The sequence below is a fragment of the Aplidium turbinatum genome, chromosome 18, assembly GCF_918807975.1.
Source record: "Aplidium turbinatum chromosome 18, kaAplTurb1.1, whole genome shotgun sequence".
Classification (NCBI taxonomy): Eukaryota; Metazoa; Chordata; class Ascidiacea; order Aplousobranchia; family Polyclinidae; genus Aplidium; species Aplidium turbinatum.
This window is the reverse complement of record NC_137489.1, coordinates 18,415,363-18,433,248: the sequence shown is the minus strand read 5'-3', so window position 1 is coordinate 18,433,248 and position 17,886 is coordinate 18,415,363. Positions and strand designations below refer to the sequence as shown.

General features: G+C 38.1%; 1 protein-coding gene across 1 annotated transcript in view; it reads right to left on the bottom strand.

The window, feature by feature from the left end:
* The window catches only part of LOC145787077 (cartilage oligomeric matrix protein-like), a 56,410-nt gene extending 38,747 nt beyond the window's left edge, over positions 1-17,663 (bottom strand). Inside the window, exon 1 of the mRNA XM_082598795.1 lies at positions 17,544-17,663. Coding sequence (XP_082454921.1) covers positions 17,544-17,640 — 97 coding nt within the window. The 5' untranslated portion in view covers positions 17,641-17,663. The remainder of the gene's footprint in view (positions 1-17,543) is intronic.
* Between the last annotated feature and the right edge of the window lie 223 nt (positions 17,664-17,886).

Here is a 17,886-nt window from a genome sequence, read left to right as displayed (position 1 = left end):
AAAACTACTAAATCTAACGTTTTCGACATCACATAGTGTCCTCATCAGAAATAATTACAGGCTACATCTAAGAGAAATAAATAATTGAATTTGAAAATTTTATATTAAAGCTGTATAGGTGACACCTCTCAACAGCACCATCAACAACTGACACAAGAATTCAATGCAGGATACACAAATTGGCGAGGGACAGATCACATGATATGCAGAACACAAAACACTAAATAATAGTTTTTTTGCCGCCTGACAGTGGCGTGGCCAGAAAAAATTTTTGTTTGGGGGGGGGGGGGGGGGCAAATATTTGATGAATTGAAGAGAACGACAAAGTGTTTGATTTAAAACATCGCCACCTAATGTGCAGTGGCGCATCCTGGTGGGTTGAGCAAGGGAAGCAATAAAAGTGGTAGGGAGTTAGAGCAAGCCGAAGGCACGCGTATTCTAGGGGGGTGCGGGGCATGCTCTCCCGGAAAATGTTTGCAAAATTACACTCAAATAATGGATTATAGCGCTTTCTGGAAGCACTTTTAGGGTAATATTTCTTTGAAATTTATTAGCAGATAGACATAGCTATATTAAGTTATTAAAGCTAGCTCTTACACACCAACAGGCAAAAACTGTGGCTAAAATTAGACAACACCAAAAACTCAGCTACACAAAAACTCAACAGAGTAAGCCATTCTGAAATTGCTTCCACAAATTAGTTAAAAGAAACATAAATCGCGTAAATTTTGCGCGATTTACGATTTGCAAAATTTATTGGTGTTTTTCTGTGTGTCTAAAACAAGTCCTTGGGGGTGTTAATAGCCAGATGTCTTGGAAAACGTTATAAATTTCTACAACTTTTATTATATTTTCAAGAAAGGGCTCAACTTCGGAATCCAAACTTTGAAAATTTGGGAGGGGCCATCCCAGCCAGCAAGCACGTATGGGCCCCACATGGAGACCCATATGGGCTGATGTACGGGCCCCATGTGAGCTGCCCATATGGGGCCCGTACACATTGTGTTCGCGGGCATCACATTGAGCCCGTATAGGCTACCCATATTCATTTATGGGTTTCATGTGGGTTGCTCACATTCAACCCACATATTACAGTAATGTGGGCTGCCTATATGTAACCCATAAATCTAATACAGGCTGCCCATGAATCTAATATGGGCTGCCAAATGCAACCCATAAATCTAATATGGGTTGCCCATATGTAACCCAAAAATCTAATACAGGCTGCCCATATGTATATCAGGTATATATATAACTGCAGACAGTTGCCAAAGTGCTCAAACTGCAAGCAGTGAACTTTGCGCAATGCATAGCAAGGTGCCCCCAGTAAAGTGCTCAATCGGCGTGAGCCAAGAGCGTCAATTACTGCAGACAATGCACACCGTTTCGACCTTTCGGTCTCATCAGTGCAGTATTTACACTGGAATGGCCATGAAGGTGACATTTTCATGGTGACTCCATGTGACATTTTCCTATTTGTGGTACGTAAGCACCAAAAATAGTACTACTGCCAACCTTGCTAAAGTGCTCCAACTTTAAGCAGTGAGCTTTGCGCAATGCATAGCAAGGTGCCCCCAGTAATTTTGCTTGTTCAATTTCATTTTGTGTTTGTTTAAAACAGGGGTGGGGAATCTTTGTAGTATTGCGGGCCACATAAAATCAGAAATAATACAGGCGGGCTACTAAAAATTTCGAAATTTTATTTACAGATAAAAAATGCAGCGAAGACAGTTAGTGGACAATGATTTATTTCACTTTCACAGCTAGCGGGATGGCTGAAAGTTTTTATTTTTGGTGAGTCGTGTGATATCTGCTAACACGGAAGATGTTGCAACTCTTAATTGTAACTCAACTCTTAATTGCAATTCTTAATCTTCTATGATGGATTAAATAGTCATAGAAGGCCATTAGCAATATACCAAGAATGCACACTCTACTCTTTTTTGAGCTGTTGTTTCAATATATTTTGGGTAAAGAAATTTTAACGCGGGCCATATGGAACAGTCACGCGGGCCGCAGGTTCCCCACCCCTGGTTTAAAAGATCAATAAAAGTCGTTTGAGACAACTAAAAAATCTCAAAGTCTAGACAAATGCTGATCGAGGTGTATATCATATCAGTATGGGTTGCCCACAAACCTTTGAATCACTGTGTGGGTAGCCCATGGTCTGCCCATAAAAAATGTGGGCAGCCCATGGTCTGCCCATAAAAATTGTGGGCAGTCCATGGTCTGCCCATAAAAAATGTGGGCAGCCCATGGACTACCCATAAAAAATGTGGGCAGCCTATGGTCTGCCCATAAAAAATGTGGGCAGTCCATGTTCTGCCCATAAAAAATGTGCGCAGCCCATGGTCAGCTCATAAACAAAGTGGTAAGCCCATCAATATTTCATGCTTAGCCCATGATCAATAATTTTATGTGACTGAATTTATTAAAATGCATTTATATGATCACGCATTTGAAGATTGGAAGTTTTATATTCCACCTTGTCATTTAGCAACACATTTCTGCAAGAAAGCTCATATTGGGCACATATGGCAAAAACACAAAAACCCACATAGAACCCACATGCCCACAAGCCCATTAAAATAGTATATGGGGCCAATATGGGCTTGCTGGCTGGGATGGCCATTTTCGCCCCCCCCACCCCCCCCCCCCCCCCCCCCCCTGGCTACGCCTATGCCGCCTGATACTATTATTTCGCACAGATATCCAATTCTACAGTAAAATTTGTATGATGTGCAATACGCCTAAGCAAACATCACGCGTTTTGCCCAATACAAAGAGGGCGGAGTGACTCTTCGTACCCCTTGTGAAAATGTCTCAGGCCCTGGTAACGATTTGATCAATTCACGAACCTTTTCAAAATATCTCGACAAAGTTATACGCAGTATCAAAATCAGTTCATGAATTCAATGTGAGAACTTGGTTGGTTTGTATTATTATTCTTTGTGTTGGAAACAGTTTTAATTATGCTCGATTACAGTGTATAAATTTCCATTGACGCAATACACGTATTTTCTTCGTATCTAGGTTTATGGCACTATTTTAAGGAACGTGACTTGAATATTGCTGGTCTTTAGTTTTGCAACAAGATAATTGCTCTAACGCTTTCGGAAGTGTCTGTTTTCAACTTAAATTAAACTCCCATTGCGCCCAAGCTGGTTCAGCTAAGTTAGATTTAAGGGAAAGAAAGGTAGAGTAGAGCAATAATGCTTTTGAGGGGTTGTGCTTCCGTAGAATGCAACGTATTTTGTGGCTTGCAAAAAAGACAAATAAAGAAGTTTTAAAACAAGTGAACCAAACCAGATCTCTGTTTACAAATAATGAAACAAGACAACATAAATTTCTCGGCTATGCAATAAAAAAGCAAAAACTGAAGCACCCCTCCAAGACAGGTAATTTTTTTGGAAAGTGGGCACCTAGCAAACAAAGACAAAATCATCTGAAACAATTTAACGACAAGGCAGAAACAATAATAATATACAACATATCATAGGATTAGGCTACTTGGTCTAATTAATCATTCGAGGCCGTCGATGCCTGATTCAGGCAAGGCAATTAAAAAAGAAGAGGCCTGGTTGAAGTTTCAACTGGAAAAAAAAGCACAAACAGACCTTTAAACCAATAGTATTGTTCTAAATTGAGCACAAAGCACTAGAATAATATTGTTATACTGTATTGTTATATCGCCTAATCAAATTAAGAATTGAGCCAAAGCAAAAACATATTCAATTTAATTCTCAACACCCTTAAATAACGAATAATTATAATGCAATACTTCAAATATGCTTTTGCTGATTTAATTTTTCTGTTTTAAGTGGACATCCTTTACTGTCCAGAAAAAACTTGAGCGTCTGTTGGTTTGGAAGCTCTAATGGAATATTTGGTTTTATGTTTGCATAATTTTATAAATTAAATAAATTGAAAAAATTGTTATAAATTGAATATGTTGGCTTTTGCAAAGTTTTAGACAGATTTACCAAGCAAGCATGGGTCTACTTTTCCGCCAGTATGGTATTGTGGTGAAAAAATTCTAACCAATCCTTGTTTAACTATCCTACTCTGATCAGATAATCTTGCAGCTTGCATTTCAATAAATCATGGAACAACTTTAGGTCATGCAGTAGCCTACCTTACTTCAAAACGGTAACATTATGAAAAAATGATCAGTTACTGCATATTTAGACAATTCCAAACGTATTTTAGACGTTATTTCCAATTATTTGTGTTGATGTGACAACAAAATATCTCTATTTGAGTATACGACAAAAGTTGTTTGCAACCAATTTTAAACAATGGAAGAAGTACAAACTCTATCTGACCAAGCCATTTTTCTATACAATGGTGCCAACTGCGCTGTCAGTGTAGAAAACGATGTTCTGCATTTGAACTGCACAAAACGTGCATCTGGCAATTCTCTATATCCACTTACGTTTCAACATTCTATTGAACTTGTGAACGTGATATCGACCACATATGGAACAGACGAGTGGCGCATTGGCAGGAATGGAAGACCAATCGCCAGTAGAAGTGTGAAGGAATATTTCAGCTCCAAAATGACTTCCTGCTTTGTTCTCACGATTCATTATTGGGTCAAAGCTAAGAAACAATGTAGAAAACTGCAGACAATCAATCTTCGAACATCTAACGAAAAAGATTGCAAAGAGAAAAGTGAATTCATAAAACATCACTTAGGTCAGACTTTGAAACGACATGGTTACAATCGACCATCCAAGTTGTTGGTTATTATCAATCCAAACTCTGGTAAGAAACATGCCAAATCCATTCACAAGAAACTTGTTGGTCCTTTGTTCAAACTTGCTGGAATTGAAGAAACTGTTTTTGTGACAAAACAAAGGTTTCAAGCTCAGGAATACATTGAATCCACAGATATGTCTAAGTACGATGGTATCGTAGTGTTCGGAGGAGATGGCACAATATCAGAAGTCGTAAATGGAGTTTTAGTTTTAGAACAAAAGAATCGTGGCATTCCATTAGATCATGATCCCACTATTATCGACAAACAAGTAACGTATGCAAAGCCTTCCATTAAAATTGGGTGCATTCCAGTTGGTACTGGTAATGGAATGGCCTATGTAAGTCAAGGTGTAAGCGATCCAGAAACATCAGCCCTGCACATAATCTGTGGAGAAAATCATCCCATGGATGTTACATCGATTCACAATGATTCTGGGAATTTTATCGCGTTTATGATGCTTGATTGTACTTTTGGAATAGGTGTCCATGTTATTCGGATGGATGAACAATACAGATATCTTGGTTCATTAAGGCATACTATTTCAGGAGTTTTCTCCCTTTTACACGCAAAACTTTTCCCTTGTGAAATTTTCTATCTTCAAGACTCAACAAATAGCTCTAAGGATTTCGCATCCGATACCACAAGATGTCGATATCCTTGTTCTGTTTGCCTGGACAAAGTCAGTGATGCTGAAAATGAAAACACGTCTTGTGGCTTAACGTCGCCTCTAAGTCACTTTGATAGCAAGACATCCGGAGATTCTGAAATTAAATCTTCTGTTGCTAATGAACATGAAGAAAAAGGAGACGCTTTATCATCAACGCAAGTTGATAAACTGGTCACAAGCCACAAAAAGGAGTGGAAGGTGAGACAATAAATCAATTTTATCTTTTACAGACCAATTAAATAACTCAACTTGCTCTACCAATTTGTTGAACTTTTGCAAACTTGAGACACATGATTTGTTGCTTTGCAACGATAATACGTCATACAACGAACAAAACCTCTAATAAATATTCGTATACATTAAGCTTTCTTTGAAGGCAAGAATCTTGCCCCGTAGATGGTTGTCCAGTGTCTACAAAATTGCAGTACTTGATTTTCGTTAGCTGTTGACATTTGAGTGCATTTGAAGTTACATTCGACCAAAGCCCTTTTTTTTATTATAGAAACATCACTTTGTTTGCTTTGTTTGCTCGTTTGCTCCTGTCCGCATTTGCAACTTGTGCTCCCCATGGAATACCCCAGTGTCTCATCAAAGTTTTACACCTGACAATACCAGTTCTTAACCGGTTGACGCATTGCCAATACTTCCACGGTTTACGCTTTCCGGGAGGAAGGCCCTCTATGGAGCTCTTACCATTGTGGTACCTTCAGGCACGCCCTTTGATGTTCTGCAAAAGAAACAGCTGCATGCTTGAGCGGTGCAAACAGGCCCTTTTTTGAGTCAGCAAGGCTTCTACCACTCTGCAATACATGCATTGACAGAGGCTTTGGCCTATCTTCGGTATTAAATCATAGTAATCATGCTTGTGACAAGGAATTGGCAATATCTCACAAAACAATTTTTTCTCTTCGTGTTGAAACACCATTGTTGATCTGGCATAGCTACCTAGAAATACGGTCTGATTTTTTACATTCTGTAGACTTTTCCAGATTTTGTCGTCTTTTGGAAACTGTCTAAATGAAATTTTCTAAAATTTATACTTTAACGTCTTTTTTACTATCTCCCCCAAGTCACACAATATCAGGCGTTGAAATAAAAGATATGATACAGCCAGGCCCGTAGCCAGACATTTTCAAGGGGGAATTCCCAAATCCAAAAATATGGACCTTTTGATAACACTTCCTTCTTTGCCTGTCCCCAAGCAAGCAATCAAAACATAGGCAGTGGCAGTACATAATATATAAACCAACAAACAAAACAAACTTCAAATTGTCAACATTACAAAAACAAAATAAATAAATAGACTACGAACAATTTTCACATTAACAATAGCACATCTACAGGGACGCCGGAAGCGGGGGCAGAGGGGACGGGTGCCCTTTTAAGGTCATGTAAACTACTGCACATTTTGCAATATAACAATTTCTGCTATTCGCTTTTAGCCTAAATTGTCTACGATATGCGAGCTTCTAAACCAGGGAACCGCAAATAGTGGGTCGCGACCCACATTTGGATCGCGAGATTATCCACGGTGGGTCGCAAAAGGGTTTAAACTTACTATAAATATAACTTGTATGTCAAAAATAAATACAATCATATACTCTTTGACGCACTGAGTTTCGTCTTTCCACCTAAAACATCGGGAAGCTGATCGTGAGCTACATGCTCAGAACAATGGAAAACCTCTGTCCTTCTGCCCTGAACCAAAATATCTTAGGGTGACACTAGACAGATCGCTCACATACGACCACCATTTAGTGTCACTGCGCAAGAAACTGACATCCCGCACTGGGCTACTCAAGCGCCTGGCAGGCTCCAGCTGGGGGGCGAGGGCTGACACTTTTCAGCCTTTTTCCTTGTCTACTCTTCAGCAGAGTAGGCTACTGTGCACCTGTTTGGTGCCGCAGTGCTCACTGCCATAAACATCGCCACAGCCATAAACAGCGCCTTGCGCACAATGACCGGATGCCTGCGTCCCACGCCATTGGACAATCTCCCATTCTAGCTGGCATCCAACCTGCTGAGCTTCGTCGTGAAGAAGCGACTCTGTCTCTCATTCGACGGGCACCGAAGCCTAACCACCTTCTCCACCACAAGATCTCTGCTCTCCCAAACGAGCACCTCCGGCGACTGAAATCAAGACACCCATTCGTGCCAGCCGCTCAACTTCTGATTAACGAAGCTGATGAACAAAACATCTCTGCGGCTACTTAGGCAGACCATCTATTGAATTCTGAACGGAAGTCAAGTAGCCTATTACCAGACTCCATTCGTTCATTTCCTACGCCGACACATGCTCCATAGGCCTGACACTACAAAGACAGGCATGGGTGCGCCTCAACAGTCTTCGTACGGGCGTCGGATTTTTCTGCTCAACCATGCACCAATGGTGAATGGCCTCTTCCTCCTCCTGTGAATGTGGTGCCGAGGAACAGACCGCAGACCACATCATCAATGACTGTAGAACGGAGTGGAAGGTCTGCGCGTCTTGAATGATGAAACCAAAGACTGGCTGCTCTCTAGCAGCCTTCCAGTGTAGTCCTGAAGCATCGTGAATCTGGGGTGGTAAAAAGGTAGATCCTCGGTCCCAGAGGCTTACATGATGACGACCACAGTTAGGAGGTCCACTCGCTTATTAAGCCCAATTTGGTCCATTCCTGAATTATTGAAAGTATAGGAGTGGTAGAAAATCCCCCCCGCTCAATAAGCCCAAAATTGTCCTGTCCCGATGTGGGCTTAATAACCGGGGACGACCGTATTGAAATTGATATTATATTGCAAAAGATTTTGCGCAAAAATTATATGCATCTGAAACCTTTGGGCCGCGAAGATTTCGAACGATTGTCTTTTGGGTCGCGCCAACAAGTATTTGCGGACCCCTGTTCTAAACAAGCAACAATATATTAACATGTTTATTCAGAACTATCTGGAAGGTTTCAACTGATCATAGGTAGCTGATCCTGTGATCGTATGTACATTACACCTTCTCCAAAATGTGGACCTTTTCGGCTCAAGGGGGGGTTCCCGGGAACCCCGAGAACCCCCCCTGGCTACGGGCCTGGATACAGCTGCATGTTATAATTTCACGTTAGCAAAAAGTACAAAATCTTAAAAACAAATTGTTAGACAGTAGCCGTTGCCGTCATCAAAATCCGCAAAGTGTGACAAATCAGGTCTCATCTCCAACTAGACATGGACCTAAATAGAAAATTGAACAAGTATTGGGCTGTCGGTAATTATTTTTTAAACTATTACAGGTCACTCGTGGACACTTCAGCTTGTGCATTTTCTTTAGCAACTCGTGCAAATATGAAAGTTGCCCCAACGGGATTTCCCCTACAGCACACATGGCAGACGGAACTAACGACATTCTTTTATTACGAAGCTCTTCATTGAAAGATCTTGTCAAATTTTCACAACTTCTCTATCGAGCTGACAATAAAGGCGAACACCTTCAACTTCCATTTGTTGAAACAAAACGAGTTTATGGATTCCATTTTCGTGTTTTGTCTGATCTCAACGTCAACAGAATCGTTGATGCAGACAATTGTGCTTCATCGTTGTTACCAGTTATGTCACAATGGTCATCGTCCCAAGAAGAAAGTAATATTGCAAAGAAGAGTGTCTCTGGTTGGGGTGTGGATGGCGAAATGGTATCAACTGCTGGAAAGCAGGAACAACCTAATGACGACATCACGTGTTGGGTTCACAGAGGATTGATCAATGTGTTTGCAAAAGGAATTGAAGAAGATTAAAAACTTATGTACGAAAATTGAAAGAAAATAAACCAGTAGTATTTGTTTTCTTCTAAAGTTTAAACTTCAAAATTATTTGGCTAGGCTGTCACCTACAACAGTATTTCAATCAAATTTATGTTGTAGATTGTAGAGCCGGTTTTCATTTATTAGGACTCATCAGTACAACTAGACCGAAACGAACAAAAACTTACATTTTACAGTGATAAAAGTTAACAATAGTTCAAAACCTCCACTTTCATCTATTACACAAGCCAACACACTTTTTGTGTCAGCATAGTAAATGTCATTCTAGGGCATATTTTGGGTGCTGAATTCAAAAATCACATCAGATTTTTTGTATCACATCAGGATTTTATGATATCTGAATGCTGTTTTGGTATAAATGGGTAAAATCGACTCCTGATCTATATTGGTAGACTAATGGCGTTTCATGGAATTTGAACTCTTTTTTGTCAACAAGGTCTGTAATAAAGTCTAAATTCATCACGGTAAACTCTAAAGTCTACACAAGAGATACAAACATAATATTAATGAAAACATTGAGGTATTTCAAGACCTGTTTTATTTTTTTTAAATTTTTAATTTTATTGAAGTGTGGTAACTTGAACCCAATTCTTCAAAGTTTATCTGCTAACACTAAACGTTCAACGTCATTTTTTTTTACAAGAGTAGGCTACATTGTTTTTTTTTTTCGTGTTAAGAAGTAGGTTTGGTGGCTTTGCAAATCCCCAATACATATTTTAAACCCTTTGGTTTTGCCATCTTTTCCTTTTGTTGGTGCTACAGTTGTGTGTTTGTAATGTTATTCACTATTATGTTTGCGCAAGCAAAGAAACATAAAATTGAAGAAATTGAATAGAATAGACACTTAAACATAGGTTCAATTCCACAGAAAAAAGGAAATTCACATGCACATTTGGGAAACGTTAAATCTGGACAAACTTTCGCTTGCATGATTTTTGTGAATGTTTTGAGTGGATTAGGATTTCCATTGATCTATCGTCTTAGGTTTTCCACACAAGCTTTACATGCAGCATGTGTGGAGCCCATGATTTGTCCTGATCACCCAGGCGAATTTTAAAGTATGTAAGATACGCTTGTTTCACAAAACTTGTTATGGTTTGCCTTTGGTTAGGAACAGTAGCCTATAACTGCCACATATGTAAAAAAGAACATCAGGGTTATTTTCACACTTTTTTGAAGATGTCATTCTGCTACTTATTCACACCACAAACAGAATTAACACCTTGCTAATATGAAAAAATCTGAATACATGAAAATTCAAATAAGAATGAGTCATAGACAAGTTTCACATAAGCTTAAATCTCCACGTTCAGTGAAAAAGATATTCGATGTTCAAAAAGTAGAATGGTACTAAGCATTCAGGCGAAAGTGAATGTAATCCTGCCTGTAAGGGGTGGTTTATGGACAGTTCTCAGAAGGTACATAAGTTGGATGGTCTACCATAGACAGATGGTCCACTAGCCAGATGGTCTAGGTGACCTTTTGACCAGTGGACCATCTAGCTAGGGGGGCTTCTGACTAGTGTACCTTCTGAAGGTAGGTCGGTCACTCCAATGGTCATGGTGTCATCATACATCTCCAAATGTTACAAAATAACATCATTTCTATGAATATGACAAATTTTGAAACACTATTGTCTCATAAGGTCTTTATAAAACGGTAACAGTAAGAAAAAATTCGGCCAAAAAGCCAATATTATGAGAAAAAATATCATGCAAAAATCTCAAAAACTTGATGTGATGGGTAAAATCTGATGTGATTTTTAAAATCAGCAGCCTCAATATACCCCAAATCACATTTTACATTGCAGACACAAAATTTTTTATCTTTTTTGTTGGCCTGTGTTATTTTTCATAGCATTGGTAATAAATCCAATGATTTAGTTTTCATTCCCTTTGGAAAGCTTTTAAGAAATGCCTGTCCGGCGTCCAAAAGTACCTCCTGGACTACCCTATTAACATTATTGCGCAAATGTGCACGATCGATAACACAGGGTGATCTCTACGTTGCGAAAGGTTGGCCACTACCAAAAGATAAACGCAATTGGGTGAAGACCGAAATCAACAGACAGCTTGCAGATTGCATATTGGAAATAAATAAATCAAAATACAGAATCATTGGAATATAATAGCCTACTTTATATTTGATTTAGTCTATCAGTAAAAAGAAAAGAAACTTATTTGAATAAAAAAACTAACAGTTAACCTCTCAAGTACATGTATGGGCCAATCCTATAGATGTTTGCTCGTACACCCCTTCATATTTTTTTTTAGTTTTAAAACTTATTTGACTTCATGAAAGGAATTTGATAGATAGCTGCATCATTATCTTTTATCAACAACATTGCTCGTATTGCGAATAAAAGTTCATCAGACTGAGAATAAAAGTAGTTTTTCATTCAAACGTTTAGTGAAACTTAAAGATCATCTGGATGGCATCTTACATCAAACAAAACTGAGAAGAGAAGTTGCTTTTCCTCACATACAGAAAAGTTATTTTTTTGAAGACAGGAGCACTAACAAATGAAGACGCAAAGCCCTAACACAAACATTATTGTACGTCCAGAGCAGACAAGAAGCTTTGGCACCACAACCGGTCGCTGGGCCTACTCAACGATTGCATGTGTTTTCGTTCGTTGCTTCCAGCTGTTTGTTGTGATGCGTTGGTAATCGCAGTGTGTAGGTTGCCGCAATTGACGCAACATGAAACATGATCACTATTATTATTGCAATATTATTATGTTCACTTGAGAAGCAAACAGGACGATGATGGTGATTGGTGAGATCACAATGGGGAAGCAAGAACTTTGGTTTTTAAATGAGATGTTGTAACAATTTGATCAATTCATGCAGCGTTTGAAATTAAAACATCTCGACAAAGTTATACGCAGTAGGCTATCAAAATCAGTTTATGAATTCAATGTGAGAACTTGGTTAGTTTGTATTATTATTCTTTGCGTTGGAAACAGTTTTAATTATGGACAGATAAAACTAAGCAACCACACGGCATTTAACACCATACAATCAGAGTGAACATAAATCTATAAACTACGAACGTTTTCGGCCATACTCAAGTTAGCCCTTCTCAAGTAACAAAAAATAACTGTTTTTACAATACAGTAACATCTACATTGAAAATAACTGATCTACACATCATCGTGTAGATCAGTAACTGATCGTGTAGATCAGTTATTTTCAATGTACATGTTATTGTAAAATCAGTTATTTTTTGTTACTTGAGAAGGGCTAACTTGAGTATGGCCGAAAACGTTCGTATTTTACAGTTTTATGTTCACTCTGATTGTATGATGTTAAATGCCGTGTGGTTGCTTGGTTTTATCTGTCTGTGGTTAGAGAAAGTCACCTCTTTACCAAAATTGTACTTTTGATTATGCTCGATTATGTTTACAGTATATAGGTTTCCATTGACGCAATGCACGTGTTTTCTTCGTATCTAGGTTTATGGCACTATTTTAAGGAACGTGACTTCAATATTGTTGGTCTTTAGTTTTGCAACAAGATAATTGGTCTAACGCTTTCGGAAGTGCCTGTTTTCAACTTAAATTAAATTCCCATTGCGCCCAAGCTGGTTCAGCGAAGTTAGATTTAAGGGAAAGAAAGGTAGAGTAGAGTAATAATGCTTTTGAGGGGTTGTGCTTCCGCAGAAAGCAACGTATTTTATGGCTTGCAAAAAAGACAAATAAAGAAGTTTTAAAACAAGTGAACCAAACAAGATCTCTGTTTACAAATATTAAAACCAGGGCCGTTGACAGGATTTCTCGGGTCCGGTACCAATTTATTTTCAGGCCCCTTTCATCGACGATGCTATAAATAAAAAGGTTGTTGTTAAAATGAGGATGACACATGCCATTCAATGTAGAAAAAAGAAAATTAAGAGGAATAGATCAAACCCGATATGCCAAAAGCATGGTTGTTTAACAAATCTTGCGCAATCTTAAAATTTCCCGAATCGCGAAACTTACTATCTCTATCTAGCAGTTGCTTTTTTGAATTTTTATTTGTCACATGGCGCTAGAGTATTACTTCTCGATTCCAGTGATTTTTCACTGGTCATTCTAGGCTCACCAGTCGAGAATTTACAGCAAAGTTGGTGCAGACGGTCAGAGAGTTTTCAATTTGATTTGGGAAAGGTTTTTGGGCCTAGGTCAAAAATTTTATGATTGCTGCAATCTGAAAAGAGGTTTTGGTGTAATTTTTAGTCCAGAAATAGGGATAACAATCTTCTTACCTGTGCTATTTCAGTTTTTGAGTACAATCATTAGCTTGTTTATTTTAAAAATCGTGTTTCGGGATATATTTCACTAAACATTCGTGGTTAGGGAAATCACTTTACAGGATAGAAACTAAATTTTTATTTTACTGTTTGGTGGCTGAAGAAACTATTTCACCACCAGAGAGCTGAAGTGGGCCCGATACACGGAAGGGGGCCCGGTACTTTACCATTTGATGGCTGAAGTAGCAGTTTTAACCTCTTATGGCAATTCCTTTAGATCTGATTATATTAAGATCTTGATAATGTTTGAAGTCGTGGAGAAATCTTTTAAATCCGGGCCCCTTAAATATTCCGGGCCCGGGTCCAAAAGTACCACTTAGACCCCTTGTCAACGCCCCTGATTGAAACGAGACAATATAACCTAAATTTCTCGGCCATGGAATAAAAAAGTTTTTTGGAAAGTGGGCACCTAGCAAACAAAGATAAAATCATCTGAAACAATTTAACGACAAGGCAGAAACAATCATTCATACAATATATCCTTGGAATAGGCTACATGGTCTAATTATTCATTCGAGGCCGTCGATGCCTGATTCAGGCAAGGCAATTAAAGAAGAAGAGGCCTGGTTGAAGTTTCAACTTGAGAAAAAAGCACAAATTTAATAGACAGTAAAGTAAGAACTTGACTCATCAACTAATGATTCCTTTTTTAAAATAAACCGATGGTTCACTTATTTGGTAAGTTATATTTTTAGGCTGCAGCCTAATAGTTTTCAACAGCTAAAATTTCCAAACACTGTTGCCATGATAAGTGTATAGACTGAATATGTTGACTTTTGCAAAGTTTTAGACAGATTTACCAAGCAAGCTTGGGTCTACTTTTGAGCTAGTCAAGTAAGGTATTGTGGTGAAAAAAATCTAACAAACCCTTGTTTAACCACTCTTCTTTGATAAGGTAATTTTGCAGCTTGTGTTTCAAGAAATCATTGAAACAATTTTACGTCATACAGTAGCCTACCTTACTTCAAAACGGTAACAATATGAAAAAATTATCACTAACTGCATATTTAGAAAAATCTTCTACTTTTCAAACGTATTTTAGTCGTTAATTCCAATTATTTGTGTTGATGTAACAACAAAATCAATCTATTTGAGTATACGACAAAAGTTGTTTGCAACCAATTTTAAACAATGGAAGAAGTACAAACTCTATCTGATCAAGCCATTTTTCTATACAATCATCCCATAATTTTCTTGATGCATATTTGAACTCTAAATTCCCTCAGATGTCAGGCAAAATCCTGACGTATGGCAACTCTATTAGTAGCTGATCATGTTTTTCACTAAGAAGGAACGCTACCGAAGCCTGATGGCAAACTATTGAATGCATCATATTGTGCACTTCAGGTTAAGCAGAAAACAAAATCAATTTATTTTAATGGATGGTTTTGTTTTCACTTTCAGTGAAAATTATGTCGTGAAATCACACAATTGATGAATTGGTAATAAATTTAACAATGTAACTTTGATGTAATAATTTAAAAAGAATAATGTAATATTCAATTCACCTACGTAAACTATAAGGTTTACACATGCCTTGTTTGTTTATTTTGTTTATAGTCCATTTGTGTAGTGTGTTGTATTTTGTTTGCGGCTAAAAAAAATTGTAGAATGAGAATTGGTTTTAGTTCTTATGACATCTTAAACGTATTGATTTCTTACTGGGTTGGTCTGTGAAAAAGTAATTTATAATACTGTACATTTCACTGATTGCTGAACACTCCCTAATTTCTCGTTTCATGCTTTCATACATCAAGTAGCCTAAGTGTTGATGTGAGATTTCACATATTATTGTAAAATCGAATTGTATATACAGTGTTGTTGTTACACGATCTCTTGTTGTTACACATATTGTAAATACATAAAAATGCATAAATAAACACGAAATTAGCCCCTGGTGAGTAATAATAATGTTACGGTTTATTTTTTGTCGCTCTACAACTGCTAAGGTCTTTTAGCGACAGGGCTCGATTTTAATTTTGTATCATATTTAGGATCTAATCAAGTTACAGAATTGTACTTTTTATTTAAAGAATCATGTTTATTTTAGAAGAATCTTTTTCTCTGTCGTATCTTCGGCATGCTGACTTTCAGTAGGCAAACAAACTTCATGCTACCGTGTAGGCAGGAGCGTTGATTGGGAAGGGGGCCAATGGGTACTTTTGGAGCCGATCCCAGGATGACTTCAACGGCCCATTACCTTTCCAGGGGTCCCGATAACTTGAAGAAACCAACGTTTATTGTTTAAATATCGAGCCGTTTTCTTAAAATGCCTAGAATTGAACGCCACAAATCTGATTGGTACCAGGCCAAGGTATACTCACAACGCCTTGCGCGTAGGGATCTTCAGTATATTACGCATTATCTGAGATATAGCACTATAAAATTATAAACAATTTATTTTTACCCTCTCCGAACTTTAAGCATGTAAACACTGTTTATTACAAACAATGGTTTTTGCTTTCAAAACTTTGGGTGGAGAGAGTAAAGTGCATTGTGTAGCGCCCTACGCTTCCCCTTAGGTCTTTTCGACGTTTGTTGCCGTCGTGAAATTGTCGTTCTTTTGCATATATGTAACGCTACCCAGTAATTCAAGTAATTTTGCAGTTGTGCTTCGGGATTCTGAAGCGTGATTAGGAATTTGCATGCCTCTCAAGAAATCGCATGCCAATAAGCTAAACGCATTCTTGCACCGGCAGTTTCAATCACATACGCGTAGTTTTTCGTCTCTTCAACGTTATAGCTTACAGATGCTTGATGCCTCAACGACTACGTATATCGCATCTAGTGTTCAATTCTACCAGTAATAGTATAATTTTTGGTGTTATGTTATAGAGATGTTATTTTAGTGCGATTGGAAGATCAAGTTTGGTCCAGTAGTGATAGAAGTTCTAGTATGTTCTAATTTGTAATCAAGTTCTTGTTTCTGGGGATTAAGCCAAGGCCTAGTTTGGTTGTGGTGATTTGAATTGTGTTCGATTATAATCAAGATGGTTGCAACTTCCTAAATTATATGGTGACGTGAAGTTCCTTTCTACAATAAAAGCATATTTATAACTAAGAAGTCTAGACGTTGTTCTCGATCATTCCCTGCGATCACTGCGCTCGGAATGTCGCTGTAGCTTAAGCTTCCACAGCTAGGTATGGGCGGACAAGCTAAACTAATACATACTGTCCGCTACATATTGCTAAAGAAACAGCCACATGCTCTTGAGCGGAAAACAATCCTAAGTAACCTAAAAAAATCTTTCTATGGTATGGTCGATGGGAAATTACAAAAGTCTAACTACTGCCTGGCTGAATTACTAATGATCATCATCTGAGGACGTTGGAACAACGTATAATATACTTTGCTGATTGGAAAAGCATTGCCACTACTGATAAAGCCACAGTACTCATTGTTTGCCAGAGAATTAATTTGTAGCTGTGCTGGCTACAGACACGTGTCTTCCTACCCACACAACAACTCATGCAAGTCTTAACCCTCTTCAAGGTTTCATCACCTTTTCTCTTTCATATTATGGATTATCTAGTATTTTCGCCATTGTTTTGGCCACGTAAAAACTAAAATTAAAACCAAACGATCAATCGACTGTAAATCATGTAAATCGAACGAATGCAAATGTTATTCAACGTACATTAGTGTACTGTAGCTCCTACAGTGACAAGACGACTGAGTAAGGTTAACATACATTTTTGTAATTCAAAAGTTTACCGACGTAACTGATTTGTCAAAGCGTCTAGTGGTCTAGATCAGGGGTTCTTAACCAGGGGTGCACGCACCACTAAGGGATGCGAGGCCTATGCCTAGGCGGTAACGGGATGCTGAATTATCAAGGTTCTTATAATATGACGGAAGAAGCAAAGTTGTTTTACCAGGTTTCAACAAAAATTCGAACTGTAGGCAACTATTACTTTTCAACCAATCCTAGGAAGGGGTGCGAGAACTGGTTAATGATTTCAAGGAGGTGCCGACAAGGCAAAAGGTTAAGAACTGCTGGTCTAGAATTAGATAGTAAATAGCGAACAAATTTATTACCTTCCGGAGCTTGTTGTCTTTGTGCCAGGGCTTGATGTATTGATTTTTGATACATTATCAGACAAATTATTACTTGAACTAAATTAAACACGATCATTTTGCGTTGTTGGAGATGCACAATAACTGAAACTGAAAATGTCGTAAATTTCTGGATGCCGCATCAATTGTATTTCAAACAAAATTTATTTTGATTTCCCACAGCACTAAATTAAAAAGCGGGTTGCTGACAAAGAACAATTACAGACGAGTACGACTCTCTGTCTTATGCAGGTTACGTCAGGCAATGGTTGACAATTGACATGCAGGCTAGTGTTGGCAAATTATTCCAAGAATAAACTTTTTA